The sequence below is a fragment of the Microcebus murinus genome, chromosome 18, assembly GCF_040939455.1.
Source record: "Microcebus murinus isolate Inina chromosome 18, M.murinus_Inina_mat1.0, whole genome shotgun sequence".
Lineage (NCBI taxonomy): Eukaryota > Metazoa > Chordata > Mammalia > Primates > Cheirogaleidae > Microcebus > Microcebus murinus.
This window is the reverse complement of record NC_134121.1, coordinates 19,895,557-19,912,769: the sequence shown is the minus strand read 5'-3', so window position 1 is coordinate 19,912,769 and position 17,213 is coordinate 19,895,557. Positions and strand designations below refer to the sequence as shown.

Here is a 17,213-nt window from a genome sequence, read left to right as displayed (position 1 = left end):
CAATGCAGACGCAGGGATGAAAAACAGAATGATCCTCTAACAGAGCCTGGGTTGGGTGACTGCCAGGCAGCAGGTACTTCACTTGCCGGCGAGAAATGGTCCGTGGGAGGCCCCTGCCCAGGGCTTCTGGAAAGCAGAGGTTGGTTATGCAACCAGGGCGGGGTGGAGGGAGGCCAGAGCTGGCTTTGTCTGGGCTTTCATTTCCCTGTGTTCAGGCTCCTGGCATGGCCGACGCCCATCTGTAGACAGGGCCGCCATTTACCTTCAGGGGACCCGTACCCCCACTGTCCCTAGGACAACCCTGTCCACCTGCGTCTCCCTGGCTCCCTCAGAACCAGTGACTTCCATTTTCTGGGCCCAGCAAGCATCGTTTGCTACAAACGTGGGTGGGGGGCCAGATTGGGGGTGGGATCCCAGCCCAGCCCCCTGCTTTCTACGCTTGTGTGTCCCTGGACAAATGACCTAGGCTATCTGTGCCTCAGTTCTGTCCTTGTTAAATGCATAATCTGTGTAAAGCACACATACCATGTCCAGCACAAAGCAGGCATTATATAAGCCCTTTCATTAATACGGGCCCAGGTCCCCATCCCGGCTCTGCCACCTTCTCCTTATGTGACATTTGCCCAGCAGCCTGCCATCCGTGGGCCCTCTCAATTCCTCATCCGTGGTATTCAGATCATAAAGCCTTCCTCACGGGGCTGTTGTGAGAGTCAACGAGATTAAATGCGATAATGATGGTATGTGCTGAGCGCTGAGCATGGTGCCGGGCACGGAATAAGTGTTCAATAAATGGGGGCTATTATCATTATTATGAGTTGTAACTCTAAGTAACCACGCGGCGGGGAGCAGGATTGATGCGAGCCGGTCTCCTCCACCAGCTCGGCCTTCCCCTGCCCTCCCTCCCTCCATCTCCCCCTCCCTCCCTGCATGGCAGCCATTCCGGCAGGGGAGAGGCGTTGGAGAGCGGCCGGCTGCCTTGTGCCCGTGGGGGTCCTGGGAGATGACAGCCCGGGAGTCGGTCACCCGGTGATTCGGGTGGAGCCACGTGGACCCGCGGCCGGGCTCGGCCGTGGCTCAGGCCCCGTCAGCTCCAGGAGCCCAGGCGGGCAGGCAGGGCACAGAAGCAACAGGTTTCTGCCTTTGGGGCTGGAAAGAACTGATGAGGGCGGCAGGATTCCAGTCCCAGAAGGGTTTGTCAGAGCCAGGCAGGCTGGAGCAGTGTGCGTTTAGAGCTGGTGGAACGGTTGACACCAGTCACAGAACTCCGCCCACCCCTGGCAGGGCGGCTCAGTGACTGGGTAGGCCCTGCAGGACATGCCAGATTGTGGGGGGAGGGTGGGAATCTGGGCTTGGTTGTGTCCAAGAACCCCGATAGAACTGTCCTCAGGGGAGTGACAAGTCCTTATGCACGTTGATTTCTCATCCTCACTCATTTGTCCTCACACAAGGCCCCACGAAGCCCAGGCTTGTCCCCTTTGCTGTTTGAAGGGGACGATTCTGGAGTCCCCCTGAGCAGCCTCCTGCCTGGGCTCCTGCTCCTCCTCCTCCAGGGCTTTCGAGCAGCGTCGAGTAACGTTTCGAAACGTAGGCTCCCTTTTGATAAACGTGGGCACCTTCCATGTTCTTTTTTGAAATTTCAAAATAATGTTGTGTGTTTGAAAAAAGCGAACCTAATGCATTGAATGTCCCATGCTCAGGCCCCTCGGGTTCTGGGGCCACCGCGCCCTGGGAAGAGAGGGACCCTGGTGGAGTCGCAGGCTGGTGGCTGTGGCAGGACATTAACAGAGACAAGCACTTGAGGGACTCACCGCGCCTCGGGGCTGACGTCCTGGCCCTTACCTGAGACAGAGCCAGCTCCAGCCCTGTGGGGACAACTGCTCTGTCCCTTCCATATTTCTGTGCCTAATTCCCCTCTGCTCACGCCTTGCTGCGTAAATTCTCTGCAGTCTTGGTCAGACTTAACGCTGGCACTGGTAAGTCTCTTCACCCCAGCAGCTGTGCCATGGGCACTTCCTGACACCACGCTGGGCACACACCTGGCCCCACCGTGGGCTCCAGAAACGCCTAGTGAATGACTGAATTCCTTAGACCAAGCACCCTGCCCCGTGCTTCCCCTTTAGATTGTATGTCATTGGGTTGCTGGTTTTTAAAAACTCTCCTCTCCCCTTCTGACTGAGTAACACCTGTCCACCTCTGCCTAAGCTCTCATTGAAGCCACCACTGCCTCCACTGTGTTCCTGTCACCCACACTGGGTACCCCGCTGCCCAGCCCCATGGAGACCCAAACCTCCATAGTTTCCACGACCTGCTGTAGAAGAGGCAAGAACCGGGGACCCAGCCTCCCGGCCTGCGAGGAGGCCAGGGTTACCCAGGGCCAGGAAAAGTTAACAGGTGTGTGTGGGGGGGTGCGTCCTCACTGCCCACAGCCAGCCTGGCGGCTCCATCTTGCTGAGTACCCTGATTTCCCTGCGTCTGACACCCGCACAGCAAGGCTGAGCGCAGAAATGATCCAAAGCCACAGCCAAGCCATGATTTCTTATTATGTGCTCTCTGAATGTTAATAATCAGGAGCTGATGCTGTTGCCTTTTTTAACCCTCCCCTCCGCTCAGGACGCGGCGGTAACTGACTGTACGTGAGTGGCAGGCGGAGGGAGGAGGTGTTTTGGAAGCTAAGCCTGAAATCAGCAGGAAATGATGGTGCTTTTTTCCAACTGGGAGAGGCGGCCAGAGGGGGAGGTGGGCTGGTGGCACAGACCTGGGGTTTGCAAGGTGGCCCCCGAGCAGTGCCAGAGGCTCTTCTGATGCAGGGGAAGAGCCTGCTTGGTGGTGGTGGTGGTGATGTGGCCTTCTGGAAGCCTGAGTAAAGAGAGGCAGTGCGGCCCTGTGTCGCTGGCCCCCCAGGAGCCAGGATGGAGGAGGGCTGGAGTCCCCTGCCGGGACGCCGGGTTGGGAAGCACAGGGAGACGTGTCTTCCTTCTGAAATGTTTCTCCAGTCCCTTCTGCTTCTGTCCCAGACCACGCAGCAGGTGGCTGATGTTAAGGCTGTGCCTCTTGGGGCCCTCTTTGTGACTGGGTGTTAGTGGGAGGTCGGGGCGAGGTCCAGAACTCTGCCTGCCCCCAGCCCCGTTGGCTGTGTCCTGATGAATGGGGACAAGGGCCTGGCCGTGCCCTCTGCTGCTTGAGACTTGACCTCATTTTTCATTCTGGAAGAGCCCAGGGCACCAGCCCTGCCTGAACTCGGGGCAGAGAGGGTGCACTCGGGTCCAGGCAGGAGGTTGAGGGCTCGGGAGAGCATCCTGGCCAGGCAGCCGGCCGGACTGGGGCGTCTGGGCCCAGATCTGAGGCTCCGGAAGAACGGGGTCCAAATTCCGTTTCCAAGCCTCAGATCCCTCATTTATACAACAGGGACAGTAATAGCGTCCTCATAGGGCTGTAGTGAAAATTAAGGACGATTTTACATAAAACAGCCAGCTTGGTGCCTGCTGTAGCATAAGTGCCCAATGGAGTGTATAAATATTTATAATTATGTATATCAATATCTGAACTATATATATTTAAAGTCGTTTGGCAGCAGGGCCTGGGTGCCGGATACCCGTGTATGGAAACAAGGCTGTTTCCAGCCCCTGACTGCATCTCCAAGCCTGGCTGGGCGAGGGGGGGGGGGGACCGAGCAGGGCTGAACCTCCGACCAGAGGGTTCAGGGACACCATCTGGGACCCAGGTTTGACTACGTTTGAGCCACAGTCGACCAATACGTCTTAAATCCTGCCTGTCTGTGCGGATGCTTCCAGCTTCTTTAATCCATCCTCACCCACAAAAAAAAAAAAACGCAGATTTGATCAAAAAATAAAGTTGAGGGCAAGTGATTTCCCAAAGCCTTTAGCATAGGCTTCCTTTAAATAGGAATTCTGCTTATCCATTTAAAATAGACTTTGCACAATTTGATTTACATTTTGGCTGATACCCTCCTAGATAGTTTTCTGCATATATATAGACTCCTAAACAGATATAGGCACATATGCATATTTATGTGGTGGAGTGTCATACTATGCAGACTGTTGATAACATGCTTTTTTTTTTTTAACTTAACGATTTATGCTGAATATCGCTCCATACAGCCTTGTCATTACTTTTGTCAATTTTTCTGTTTACATCATCATTTTTATTGCTGCCTAGCTTTCTGTACAACACAACAAAACTTTTCCTCTTGGAGACTTGGTTTCGAGGACCAGGGACACATTATGTGGCATGAAACACACACGCGGTGGCTGACTCTTCGCGAAGCTTTGCGCGTGCACTTCGGTTATTCTTGTCCCCGCTTTGCAAGGGGGCGGGCCGGCGGCCCCTCTGCAAACATCCTCTGCTGCAAGGCATGTAATGAGAAGCCGTCTCACCTACTAACCTCAGTTCGTTGGAGCTCTCGGGAAAGCAGTCTTCAAGATAAGCTTTGCTAGTTGATCAACTCCTCGTGGGGAACACCTGAAGACAAAGGGTCCTGTCTTCTTCATCCTCAAACTTCTTAGAACAATGCCTCGAGTACACTATCGAATTCATGTTTGTGGACGGAAGCACCGAACATTTAAATTAACCGTCTTCAGCACTCATTTCTGCAGCGCGGTGCACATTTTTCAGGCCTCCTCGGGCAGAGCGCTTGGAGGCAATTTCATCTTTTTTGGTTGGGCGAGCGTCGTGCACTTCGCTTTCTGCGTGATGAATGATGACACGGTGACGCCCTCGGGGCCCGCAGAGGTGTGCGTGGCCATTTGCCTGGTGACTGAATGACCCCAGACTGCTGTCCCCACGAGATGGTGGCATCTGCTTTCAGAGCTGTTTCATTCCCTCCCCCTACGTCAGCACCAAGCCCCGTCCCGTCTTTCTAATCGGTGGCAGCTTGGGACCCGCCAGGGAGCTTGGTGGGACTCTACGTGAAGCGGGTCAGGGGCTCACAGTGAGGGACTCGAAGGCCAGCCGGGGGGTAAGTGCCTGAGCTTTGGCACACGTGGCCCCGAAGACCTTGTCACTGTGCTTTCTGACTCTTGGCTGCGGTCTGGGAAGGGGGCGAGGTGGGCTAGGGGGGCTCCAGGGAGTTGAGACATAAATGAAGTGGCTAAATTGTGAGGATGTCGAGGGAGGCACCTGATCAGGCCTCGGAGCAAGTCTGCACACGTAGGCGGCCTGCAGCGTCACCCCGGGGGGAGAGGGGCAGGCGGGAGCGGCTGGGGGGGGTAGACATCCCTGCTCCCCACATTAGTAAAGTGTTCCTGTGTCATTTCCTCTGCGGCCGGGCCAGCCCGGGTTCATGCTCCTACCCTGAGAGAGTCATGAGAATGAGGACCCCCTGGCCGGCAGCCCCACTCCCCTGGGCACTCCGCCCCACGATTGGCTCTCCCTGGTGTGACCTCGCGCCATCCCACAGGGTAGCGTCACTCAGCGTGGACGTGGGCGGACCCTGCCGCGTGCTGCCGAGGGACTGGGTCACACGTCTCTGTGCGTCTTGTCTCCCCAGCAGATTGGCATATTCCAGGAGGGATCACGCCTTGACTTTTTTCAATGATAATATTACAAGTAGCTCCTGCCGAGCGAGGTGGCTCACGCCTGTAATCCCGGCACCCTGGGAGGCTGAGATGGGAAGATCGTTTGTGCTCAGGAGTTCAAGACCAGCTTTAGCAAGAGTGAGACCCCGTCTCTACCAGAAATGGAAAAAATTAACCAGGTGTGGTGGTACTCACCTGTAGTCCCAGCTACTCAGGAGGCTGAGGCAGAGGATGGCTTGGGCCCAGGAGTTTGAGGTTGCTGTGAGCTAGGCTAACGCCACAGCACTCTACCCAGGGCGACAGAGCAAGACTGTGTCTCAAAAAAAAAAAAAAACAACAAGTAGCTCCCATTTGCACATTCATTTATTCTGCTAATAGTCATTGTGCCAGACACTGAGAACAGGAATGTGAGCAGAAACAGATGTGGCCTCTGCCCTTGGGGAGCTGACGGCCCAGTGGGGGAAGTGACAGTGAGTTCCACAGCCACACAACTGAGGGTAAAATCACAACCTTGACAGTGGAGGAGAGTCATGAGTTCGTTATGGAAGCTCTGAGTAGGTAAGAAGTCAGGTGCTTCTCTCTGGGAGCCCAAGGCAGGAGGATCGCTCAAGGTCAGGAGTTTGAGACCAACCTGAGCAAGAGCAAGACCCCGTCTATATTAAAAAAATAGAAAGAAATTAGCTGGACTACTAAAACTATAGAAAAAATTAGCCGGGCATGGTGGCGCATGCCTGCAGTCCCAGCTACTCGGGAGGCTGAGGCAGGAGGATCGCTTGAGCCCAGGAGTTGGAGGTTGCGGTGAGCTAGGCTCTAGATATCACGGCACTCTACCAGGGCAATAGAGTGAGACTCTGTCTCCAAAAAAAAAGAAGCAGTGCTTCTGCTGAGGTCCAGGGGATATACAGGTTAATAAGACAGTGTAGCCAAGTGCTTCCCAGACGGGGGGCAACACGTGCAAAGATCCTGTGGCAGAAGGACCAGGGACTGAAGGAAGGCCAGTGTGGGTGGAGCTCAGGGTTGGGGGGCAAGGTGGTGGAGCAGGGGGAGACATGTGTGAGCTGAGGCTGGCCAGGAGTAAGTCCAGCCTGAACAGGCATCGTACACCATGGGGTGGGGGTGGCTTTCATCTGAGAGCCGCTGGAAGCCTGTGAAAGCTTTTAAGCTGGCAAGGATGGGGAGAAGTGACATGATTAGATTTGCATCTTGAAAAGATCAGTCCGGGGCGTGTTGGGAACCAACTGGAGGCCGGCCAGACTGGGGGTGGGGAGACCTGCTGTGTGGCCTTGGTGCAGGCCAGGCACAGGCGGTGGCCGTGTGGATGGTGGGGGGAGGGGCAGTTGACAGATTGGAGAGAGATTTGGAGCTCTTGGATGTGGATCATTTGGGTGTGAGTGAGGGACAGTGAGGCTCGAGGATGATTGCTGGGTTTGGGCCTGTGCAACTGACAAGCTGTCACCGAGACAGACATGCTGGCAAAGGGCTGTGAGGTTGCTGTCTGCTTTTATTGTGCTAAGCACATTCATGAGTCATCTCTCTCGGTCCATCTGTGGCCTGGGTCCGCCATTGCCACCCATTTACAGGTGAGGAAATGAGGCTCAGAGAAGGTGAGTACCAAGTCCAAGGTTGCTCTAAATGGCACATGCTGCTCTCTCCTGCCCCAATGCCCGTGTCCTGTGGGTGAATTCCTAGGGCATCCCTCCTCTGTTCTGAGGGGCGGGACACACATTTGCAAAAGAAATACACATGCCTGGCGCAGTGGCTCACGCCTGTAATCCTAGCACTCTGGGAGGCCAAGGCGGGCGGGCGGATTGCTCGAGGTCAGGAGTTCAAAACCAGCCTGAGCAAGAGCGAGACCCCGTCTCTACTATAAATAGAAATAAATTAATTGGCCAACTGATATATATATATATATATATATATATATATATATATAAAATTAGCCAGGCATGGTGGCACATGCCTGTAGTCCCAGCTACTTGGGAGGCTGAGGCAGTAGGATCGCTTGAGCCCAGGAGTTTGAGGTTTCTGTGAGCTAGGCTGATGCCATGGCACTCACTCTAGCCTGGACAACAAAGCAAGACTCTGTCTCAAAAAAAAAAAAAAAGAAAAGAAAAGAAAAGAAATGCACAGAGGGACTGAGGCAGGAGTAGAGAGGGAGAAGGTGTGGCCCCAAGGCCTAGAGTTTTATGGCTTCTGCTCGAGTCAAAGCCAGAAGCCGGGCTCGGTGTCTCTAACGCTCAGACGCAGTTCCAGGCTGCAAGATGCATGAAGCAGCTGAGCCCGGGAAGCCAGGACTCAGTTGCCCAGGGCAGATCTGCTCAAAGGAAGCCCATCTCGGGCAGGGAAGCAAGTGGCCATCCCTGGGCCCAGGGACTGTCCTTCACACAGATTGTAAAGTTTCCTGTTTGTACCGCGTTGATGTAGAAGCCAGCTCACCCTCCCTGTATGGGCTTTATTTTTTTTTAATACCACCTGCTTAATTTTCTCTATTGGAACCTGGGAACAGAGACCAAGTCCATAAGGGGAGAGGCTCGTTATTCTCTTATTGATCTGAGACTTAACAGAGCAGCAGCTATGTATGATTTGAACTGGAGCACGTTATCTTTCTGTGGCCCTAGCCTCTTAGGAGTGCGCCATGCCCGCTGACAGCCAGAGACGCTGCGGGCGTGTAAAGGTGACCGAGAGATGGCAGGGCCTGACCTCGGCTGCCACCAGTGGCAGCTGGGAGCCTAAAAACAGGGCTGTGACGGGGCAGCCCTCCCTGCCCCCTTCTCTGCCCGGGGTGGAATGGGGTGTTTTTCTCTCCACCTGGTCAGCCACACGATTTCGGTGCACTCTCTCCTACCACCTTTCCCTGCCCCCAACAGCACAGATATTTAATCAATCAGACGACACGTACCGAGGGCTTATGCACGCTCCGCCTTCCAAAGCCCGCTTCACTGCCACTCCTGTCGCACGGCAAGCTGCCCCCCAGCCTTGGCAGGGTGACGCCTTTGCGAGCATTTAGTGCATCGCTGGCTCTGCCGTGGGGCCTGGCCCTGCCCTGTGCATCTGTGTCCTGCCAACACAGGGCTGTGCTCGCGTGGGCGCTCAGCCGGTGACAGCTGCGTGGATCAGGACATCACAGGGCAGGTGAGAGCCAGGTGGGGCGGGGTGGAGGCAAAAGATGGACTGGGGCGCATCAGTCTGATCAGGTGGAAGCGGGCGTTGTGGAGGGGCATTGGGAGCAGGCAGTTGGGGCAGACCCAGAGTCCTGAGTGCCAAGAGACAGAGGGTGGGGTCCTCTGGCCTGGCACCATCCAGCAGAACTTCCGGCGATGACAAAAATGTTCTATCTTTGTGCTGTCCCATGCAGTAGCCACCAGGCACGTGTGGCAGTGGAGAGCCTGGAATGTGCTCAGTGTGGCTGAGGAACTGAGGATTTCATTTTATTTAATTGTAATTAATTTCAATTTAAATAGCTGCCTGTGGCTGGTGGTTGCTGTGTTCAACAGTTTATTTGAGAACAGGGTGGGGGGGTGTCACTGATAGTAACAGTGAGTGGCATTTATTGAGTGCATGTTGTGTGCACTGGTTGCTTTTATGTGTATCTCAGTGAATCCTCAAAACAACCCTGGGGGACAAATTCTATTATCCCATTTTACAGATGAGAACATCTGAAGCTTAGAGAGGCTTTGAGCAGCTTCCCCAAGGCCCCACCGAGGCCTGCTGCAGCCAAAGCCTGTGTCCTGGCACCATGCCGCCCCACTGCTGGGGAGATGCACCCATATCTAGGGGGTCCCATCCTGGGGAGGGGGTGCTGCTAAGCACTGAATGTTGGTATCCCCCCAAATCCCTGTGTTGAAGCCCTCACCCCAGTGTGATGATCTTGGAGGTGGGGCCTTTGGGAGGTAATTAGGGTTAGATGAGTTCGTGTGGGTGGAGCCCCCATGATGGGTTTGGTGCCCTCATAAGAAGAGGAGGAGACCAGAGCCCTCTCTGTCCGCCACGTGAAGACACAGCAAGAAGGCTGCCATCCGTGGACCAGGAAGAGGGTTTTCACCAGGACCTGGCCATGCTGGCACTTGAGCTGGGACTTCAGGCCCCCAGGACTGTGAGAAATAAACACCTGTTGTTTGAGCCGCTCAGTCTACGGTATTTTGTCATGGCAGCCCGAGAGCTGATTAAGACAGGGGCAGAGACTGCCCTGTGTCCCCTCCCCCTTGGCTGCACATGTAAGGGATGACAGCCACCCGAGAGGCCAGGTTGTGGGGTGTCAGTGGGGAGGCCCCTGGGCCTGGGCTTCCTGCCTATAGCTGGAAACTTCTGTCCCCACTCCCGAGAGACGGCACGGAGGGCAGAGACAGAATCCTCAGCCCGGGTGATTGCTTCTAGAACCAGAGTCAGGCGAGCATGTGCCGGCTGCACCCACAGTCCCAGCAAAGCCTCGTCTTAGGGTCACCCCATGTTACCTCCTCTGTCTGTTCATCTGGGAGCCATCAGCCACATCTGCAGGGACCCGCCTGGGTGGAACCAGCTTCGTAGTCGTGGGACCAGCCTGACACCTGGGCAGGGGAGGGCATGATCGGCTCTCCTGAGATCTGGAAAAAGATCCTGCTCTGCGGCTGCTGCGTGACCCTGGGCAGCCTGCAGCATCTCTGAGCTTCCGCCTCTTCCTCTGCACGGCAGGCACCGCGAAACCCACCTCCTTCCTATGTTGCTGCCGGGGCTGAGCGCCTGGCGCACGTAACTGCTCGGTACATGGTCGCCACTGGTGTTTCAGTCCCTCCTTGTTCCCGGCACCGTCGTCTCTGTCAACAGCCCTGGGAGGGACGGAGCACTCTGTGTGCTTGTGAGCGTGTAAAGAGTGCGGGAGGAAAAGCTCTCCGGGAGCCCACACGTGTCCGCACGTGCCGTACACAGATGGGAGGGTGGGAATTAGCAAGGCGAGCGGAGCCGGCTGGCTTCAGTGCCGCCTTCCTTTCCCCGTTCCCAGCGAGGCGAGCCCCTGGGTAGCCCTCTACCTGGGTAGCCCCTGTCCTAGAGGTAGAAGGATTGGGGTGGAGCGTGGGAAGGGCGGAGAGAGGCAGCTCTTGTGCAGACGGGGAGAGACCCCCGACTGTTGTCAGGAACGGTGGCTCAGGCATCCAGGGAGGTGGGCTGCTGGTCCCTGGAGGGGCTCAGCCCAGCCTGGCAAAGATCCAAACCCAAGGTTGGCGCAGAAGTGGCCAAGTCCCCTGCCCCCTTTTCAAAGGACCATGAGAGCTTGGAGCCTAGCAGTGAACAGAGTGGACAGCACCCAGGGGACCCTCCGCAGTAGTCCAGGACCACCAAAGACCCCAAACCTGGGACCTGCAGAAGAGCTGGGGAGGGGCTCTGTCATGGCTGGGACCTGGGGCGGAATTTACTGCCGGCCTAGAGGGGCGGGAGCTTGGAGCGGGTTACATTTCATTTGGAGAAATAAAAGAAAGTGACGTTTCTCATACCTGAGCGTTGGGTGGTAGCACATCCATCTCCTCCCCCCACCTGCCCCCGGCCCGATGTAGCATTCATAGCTTCCTTTCCCGGCTTGCTGGCTCCCTCCCCTCCTGCAGCACTGAGCTCAGCCACCCAATCAGGCCAGTGACGACATGCTTTGAGAAGCCAAGTCGGTGACATTTCCCTCTCCGTAGAGAGGTGTGCTCCTTGCTCAGTTGGCAGCCTGCAGAAAAGGCCAAGCAACGGATCCAGCCTTCCCTCGGTGGGGGACTGGAGAGAGCCCCCACCCTCATGGGGACCGGGTGGCTTCCACGTGGCAGAAAGATGGATTAGCTGGAGCAACAGACCTCTGAGGAGGAGTCGCCAGCGACCGCTGAATCATGCTCTGCCTGAGTTAGCCCGGCGGAGCCAGCCTCAGCCCCAACAAATCCACCTCTGCCGCCCAGCGTGTTTCTCCCGGCCTTTCCCACCTCTGCCTGTTGCTATGCGTTTAGGGGAAGCAAAATAAGTAGTCATGCATCACATAGGGACGTTTTGGCCGACAGCAGACTGCATATGTGGCGCTAGTTCCATAAGATTATACTGTGTGTTTACTGTACCTTTTCTATGTTTAGATACACAAACATTTACCATTGTGTCGCAGCTGCCTACAGTATTCAGCACAGTGTCGCTACAGCTCTGTAGCCCGGCAGCAATGGGCTATACCAGCCAGTCTAGGTGTGCAGCAGGCCGTGCCATCCGGTCTGCGTGACACTCTGTGACATGCACACGATGACGAAATCACCTAACGACGTGATTGTCAGAACGTATCCCCATTGATAAGCGACACGTGACCGACTGTATTTAGACGTTGAACAGCTCTGTAGAAGGAAAAACACTGTCGAATCTAGGTTCTGACTATTTCTGTGTTCAGAGGAAATGATAAAAACGGCTCTAGAGTCGGACCTGAATCCAGCATGTACTTGGTGTGTGAACTTGGGCAAATTCTCAAGCTCCGCCAAGCCCCGGGGTCCTCCCCCGTGACTCAGGCCTAAAGCTCCCTGTACTAGGATCGTTGGGGTGGGGGGGCTTGGCAAAAAGTAGGTGCTCAGGTAGTCACTGTTGTTTCTCACTATGGAGTCTTCTATAACCTGTCAGGCACATGGGTGAGTTTTTTTGTGTGATCATATACAGGTGTATGTTTTCTCTGTTGAATAGCATTATTTCCTGCCCACACACCCAGGTAGCGCCACTACCTGCTGCGTAAAGGCCATACCATGTTCTGTTGTCGCGTTTGCCTGGATCATCCCCGGAGTTGGGCGTCTGGGTGGTTTCGGTTCTTTGCTATTAGAAATGATGCAGCGGTGAGTATGGCGAGCGCGTTGATTAGCCGTGGAGGGACCCGTTATCGCAGAGATCCGTGGTTGGGGCTCAGCCATGGTGCCCAAAACCAGCCAAGGATGTTCAGGCCACTCTGTGTCTTCTGGGTGATCTGCGGCTTCCAGCCTGAAGCAAGAGCCATCCCCTTGGAAGATACCAAAGTGTCGCTTGGTGAGAGTCGTCCCAGCCCCTTAGCTGAGAGGCAGTGGTTGAAATATTCATGACCCATGTCCTCTGTCTTGCAGAAAGTCTGCACCAAGTGTGGGATCGAGGCCTGCCCTGGCCAGAAGCGGCCCCTGTGGCTGTGTAAGATCTGCAGCGAGCAGAGAGAGGTAGGGTGTCTGGGGCAGTGGGGTGGGGTGGGCCGGGTGGGGGCTGGAGTGGTGGGGCGGTGGGGCGGGGTGGGCCGGGTGGGGGCTGGGGTGGTGGGGCGGTGGGGCGGGGTGGGCCGGGTAGGGGCTGGGGTGGTGGGGCGGTGGGGCCGGGTGGGGGCTGGGGTGGTGGGGCGGTGGGGCAGGGTGGGCTGGGTGGCAGCCACTCACTGGCATACGGGGAATGGGATGGTCAGCCGCTGGGAGGGGCTTCACCGGGGGTCACGAAGGGACTGCCCAGGGGGTCCAGGGGAGGCGCGTGGGGCAGGACAACCTGCTGGCTGGCCCATCTCCCGGGTGCAGAGGTGGCAGTGGGCCCTGGCTCTGTTCCTGGGGGGCCTGTGGTTTCGGTGGGCAGCCCCGAGCACGGTGAGCGTGTGTGCACGTGGCATCTGGTGGGCAATTACGATAGTGGTAGTCGCAGCTACCCCAGGCTGAACGTCTGCTGTGTGCCTGGCGCTGTGCTAAGTCCCTTCCGACTTAGCAGTCCTCAGCCCTTTTGGCACCAGGGACCAGTTTCGTGGAAGGCAGCTTTTCCGCGGGGATGGGATGGTTTCGGATGGTTCAGGTGCATTCCATCTATTACACTTGGAGCCGCTCCCCGGCGCTCATCCGACAGGAGGCAGAGCTCAGGCGGTGATGCGAGTCATTCATGGAAGACAGTTTTTCGGGGGGTTGGGGGGGAGGTGCGTGGGGGAGGGGAGAGGGCGGCGGAGCTCTGCAGCCTGGTCCCTAACAGTGCCAGGTTAGGTTGGGGACCACAGCCGTACCTGTGTTAATCCACTCCATCCTTGCACAGCCACGTAGTTGGGTGCTATTCTTGGCCCCTTTTCCTGGTGGGGAGACAGAGACACACGAGGTTGGGTGACTTGCGAGCACCGGGCCAGTTAGTGGGGGCGCTGGAGGTCCAGGGCCGCCGTGGTCTGCCGGGAGGGTGCCACTCCCAGCGTCCCTTCTGGTGCTGAGGTTCCGCGGTTCTAGTCCCAGCCCCATTTTAGGGGAGGAAGTCAAGACTCAGCAAAGGCTCTGAGGCAGTAGCAGCTGGCAGTGGGGGGTGCCTAGAACCACATCTCCTGACCCCCAGCGCCCCCCTGGCTTTCCCCACGGCACCAGGTCGGAGCGGAGCTGAAACGCCGCAGGCTGCTGCTGGGAAGGGCCAGGCGGGCAGGGCCGGGCAGAATGGGCCCCTGGTTTCCCAGATTCCAGTCGGTTTGTTTGTTTCTTAATCTTGCTTGGCCCTGGGTATGTGCTTTTAATCTGAGGATCCATAAAACCCATTCAGTTCTAGAAAGTTCTCAGTCATAATATCGTTGAATGTTGCCGCCCTGCCATTCTCTCTCTCCTCTCTGGAAATCCCGCTGGATACGTTTTGGAGCCTCTCGACAGCCCTCCACAGCTCCCAACTGCCCTTTCCTGTTTCTTTGTCTTTCTGCAGCACTCTCTGGGTGAATTCTTCAGTTCTGCTTCCCAAGTCCCCCAGTCTCTCTTCGGGACCGTGCCCCACCTGTTGGTTTTGTAGGTTGTCTCGGGGCTAGTTTTCTCTGGCGTTTTTAGAATTGCAGTTTGTGAGCTCATCTAGGATGGGATTCCGTGTCTCTCTCTTTCCCACCCTGTTCGCCTAGCCTAGTGGTTTTGCGGCTGCCTCCACCTAGGTCCTGGGTCCCCTGGGCTCGTGGTGAGCTGCTTGTCCACAGTGACAGTGGGGTTATTCCCAGAGCCATGCATTTCAGCCCGGGCAGCCTGGCCCAGGCCCTGCTGTGTGCGCCACTGCCGGCTTCCTCTCCTCTGAGCTCGCTTTCTTCACTTCCCTTGAGTCTCGGTTTTCAGGCTCCTTTCCCAGGTGGGACACCCACTCACCAGCCCCATTTCAGTGACTCTGCTCTGGTCCCCCACCTCCCAAGGGACATTTTTTAGTCCCTGTGCCCTTGAGGACCAGTCTCCCAGCTGCAGCCAACTGCTTCTGGACCCAGAGCTCAGCAGACTGTGTCTTTAGCCCCTCAAAATAGTAAATACTGCGAGTTTCTGATCCACTGAGATATAGATCTTGTTTTGGAGCACAGACAAGTTTGCTTGTTGCTTCTAAACTATTTTCATCTATTATTGCTGTGTCTTTGGAACCAGGAAGGCAGCAGGCAGGGCCTCACAGTGTAAACTAGTGTGCTGTCTTACCTGCAAGTCCCTGATCCCTCATCCCGAGATGGAGATGATAATACCTACTTCATGGAGTCCCTGTGAGAATTCAGCAAGAGTGTTCAAGTGTACCAGATGTCTGGCATAGAGTAGATGCTACATAAATATTAATAGTAGAAGAGTCCCTTCCTCCCCAGCCAGGAGGTTCCCCCTTTGAACTTGAAGTCCTTCCAGTCTTCGGGGGATCCCTGTTAGGACGCAGATAACAGCAGGGCACAGTGGCTCACGCTTGTAATGCTAGCACTTTGGGAGGCTGAGGCCAGGAGGATCGCTAGAGGCCAGGAGTTTGAGGCCAGCCTGGCTAACATTGTAAGATACCGTCTCTTCAAAAATTTTTTTAAAAATTAGCTGAGTGTGGTGGCGCCCACTTGTAATCCCAGCTACTCAGGAGGCTGAGGCAGGAGGATCCCTGGAGCCAGGAGTTCGAGGCTGCAGTGAGCTATGTTGATGTTCCTGTACCCCAGCCTGGGCAACAGAGTGAGACTCTGTCTCAAAAAAATAAATAAATAAATAAAGAAGATGCAGATATGTAGGAGAGAGGAAATTTCTTAAAACATTATCTGCTGGGGAGACACAGCACAGGGAAATGGGGGTTGCAGCTACGCTGTAGGAAGGTAGAGATGAAGAAAAAAGCTGTCAAGGAAAAGAAGGTGGTTGGAAGGAAAGATGAATTTAGCAGACTTGCTGATTTAGCGGAGGGCAGCTGAGGCCACTGCCCCGTCCGGCCTCACCACGAGTCACCCTCACACTCCTCAGTAGTCCGCGGGGAGGGACGCCCACCAGCCCGCCCTAATCTCCAGCGCTCTCCAGTCCCCAGAAAAGTCCGAAATTGCTGAGATGAGTTTTCTTATCTTTCCTAAAGCAAAGAATATGAGGCTGTGCATTATGCTATCACTTTGTCCTTGAATTTTTTAGAGGCTGCTGAAACCTTGCAAGATCGAGAATGGCCCTTCTCTGCAGCACCCAGCACATGGTGGGCATTTGACGGGCCCAGGTGGGGCCGTGAACACGCACGTGGCGTGTGGACTGGGTGACCTGTGGGTACCAGACCATGGGCTGGATTTCCCCGTCTGCTTTGGGGTAGGAGAAGGCCAGGGCAATTGGTTTCCTAATGCCTTTTTTTTTCCTTAGAAAACTATCTAATCATAATGAGGAGAGCTAGATAGGAAGGGCATTTAAAATGTCAGATTTTAAGCCGGTGCCCAGTCTGTGATAAAAATTTGGATTCCCGTCCCACAGCCAAAGCCTAATGCAAAAACTTGGATTTTCTGATGGGAACTCTGGTCCCGCTCTGCCCAGGAGCTCTTATCTTCCTCTCCTTTTGGTGCTTCACTTTCGTTGATCGTCTCTGGCTGTAATTGTAAGTATCTTTTCTGGAATGAGCCAAACGCTGCTTCAACGTTCCTGGGGCCGTCAGGTTGGCGTTGCGGTGTGTTTTATGCACTTTCGCCGTGCAGCAGTGTGAGCCCGAGCCCCTCTGCCCTCGAGGAGCTTGCGGCCTGACCAGTTTGTTCATTTGGGCATTCGACATGTGCTGATGGGGAGCACTTTCTCTGTGCCAGGCATTAAATCAGCTCTTCCAGTGGGAGAGGGAGAAAGAGACACAGTAAATTCTGCCATGTCACAGAAGCCGTGCTGGGAACAGTGCTTGCTACTTTATATGGGGGTCAGGGAGGGGCTCACTGATAAAACGACCTTGGAGCAGAGATCCGAAGTACACCATGTGGCTATGCAGAGGGAAAGCATTCCAAGTAGGGGCACAGCAAGTGCAAAGGCCCTGAGGCCGGCGTGTGCTGGGTGGATTCAAGGCACAGCTTGGAGACCAGTCTGACTGGAGTTGGTGTTGGGAAGAGGAGGTCAGAGATGTGGTGGGAGGGCAGACTGTGTTGTCCCTTGGACTTTGGCTTTTATTCTCAGTGAAATGTGGGAGCCTTTGGAGGGTCTTGAGTAGAGCAGAGACATGATCTGACCTCCCACCCTTTTAAAGGATGCTCTCTGCTGTGTTACAAATATATTGTAGACTACACTACCAGAGCCAGTAGCATAGTGTTTTATTTTCCTCATTTAGTATTGCCCAGCTAAGTCCTTATCTGTTGTTACCGTTAGAAGTTTTCATTTTTCAGCTTAGCGTGGTAGCTCATGCCTATAGTCCCAGCACTGTGGGAGCCTGAGACAGGAGATTAACTTGAGGCCAGAAGTTCAAGACCAGCCTGGGCAACACAGCGAGACCTTGTCTCTACCAAAGAAAGAAAGAAAGAGTTTTCATTTTAAAAAATATTATATACATTGTACTCCTTTCTGG

The 17,213-nt window shown here is 55.3% G+C and overlaps 1 protein-coding gene across 5 annotated transcripts in view; it reads left to right on the top strand.

The window, feature by feature from the left end:
- Positions 1-17,213, top strand: part of RPH3AL (rabphilin 3A like (without C2 domains)) — a 143,444-nt gene that overhangs the window by 73,567 nt on the left and 52,664 nt on the right. For all 5 annotated transcript variants that reach the window (XM_075994272.1, XM_012740632.3, XM_075994274.1 and 2 more), the window contains exon 5: positions 12,596-12,682. In XM_075994272.1, coding sequence (XP_075850387.1) covers positions 12,596-12,682 — 87 coding nt within the window. The remainder of the gene's footprint in view (positions 1-12,595; positions 12,683-17,213) is intronic.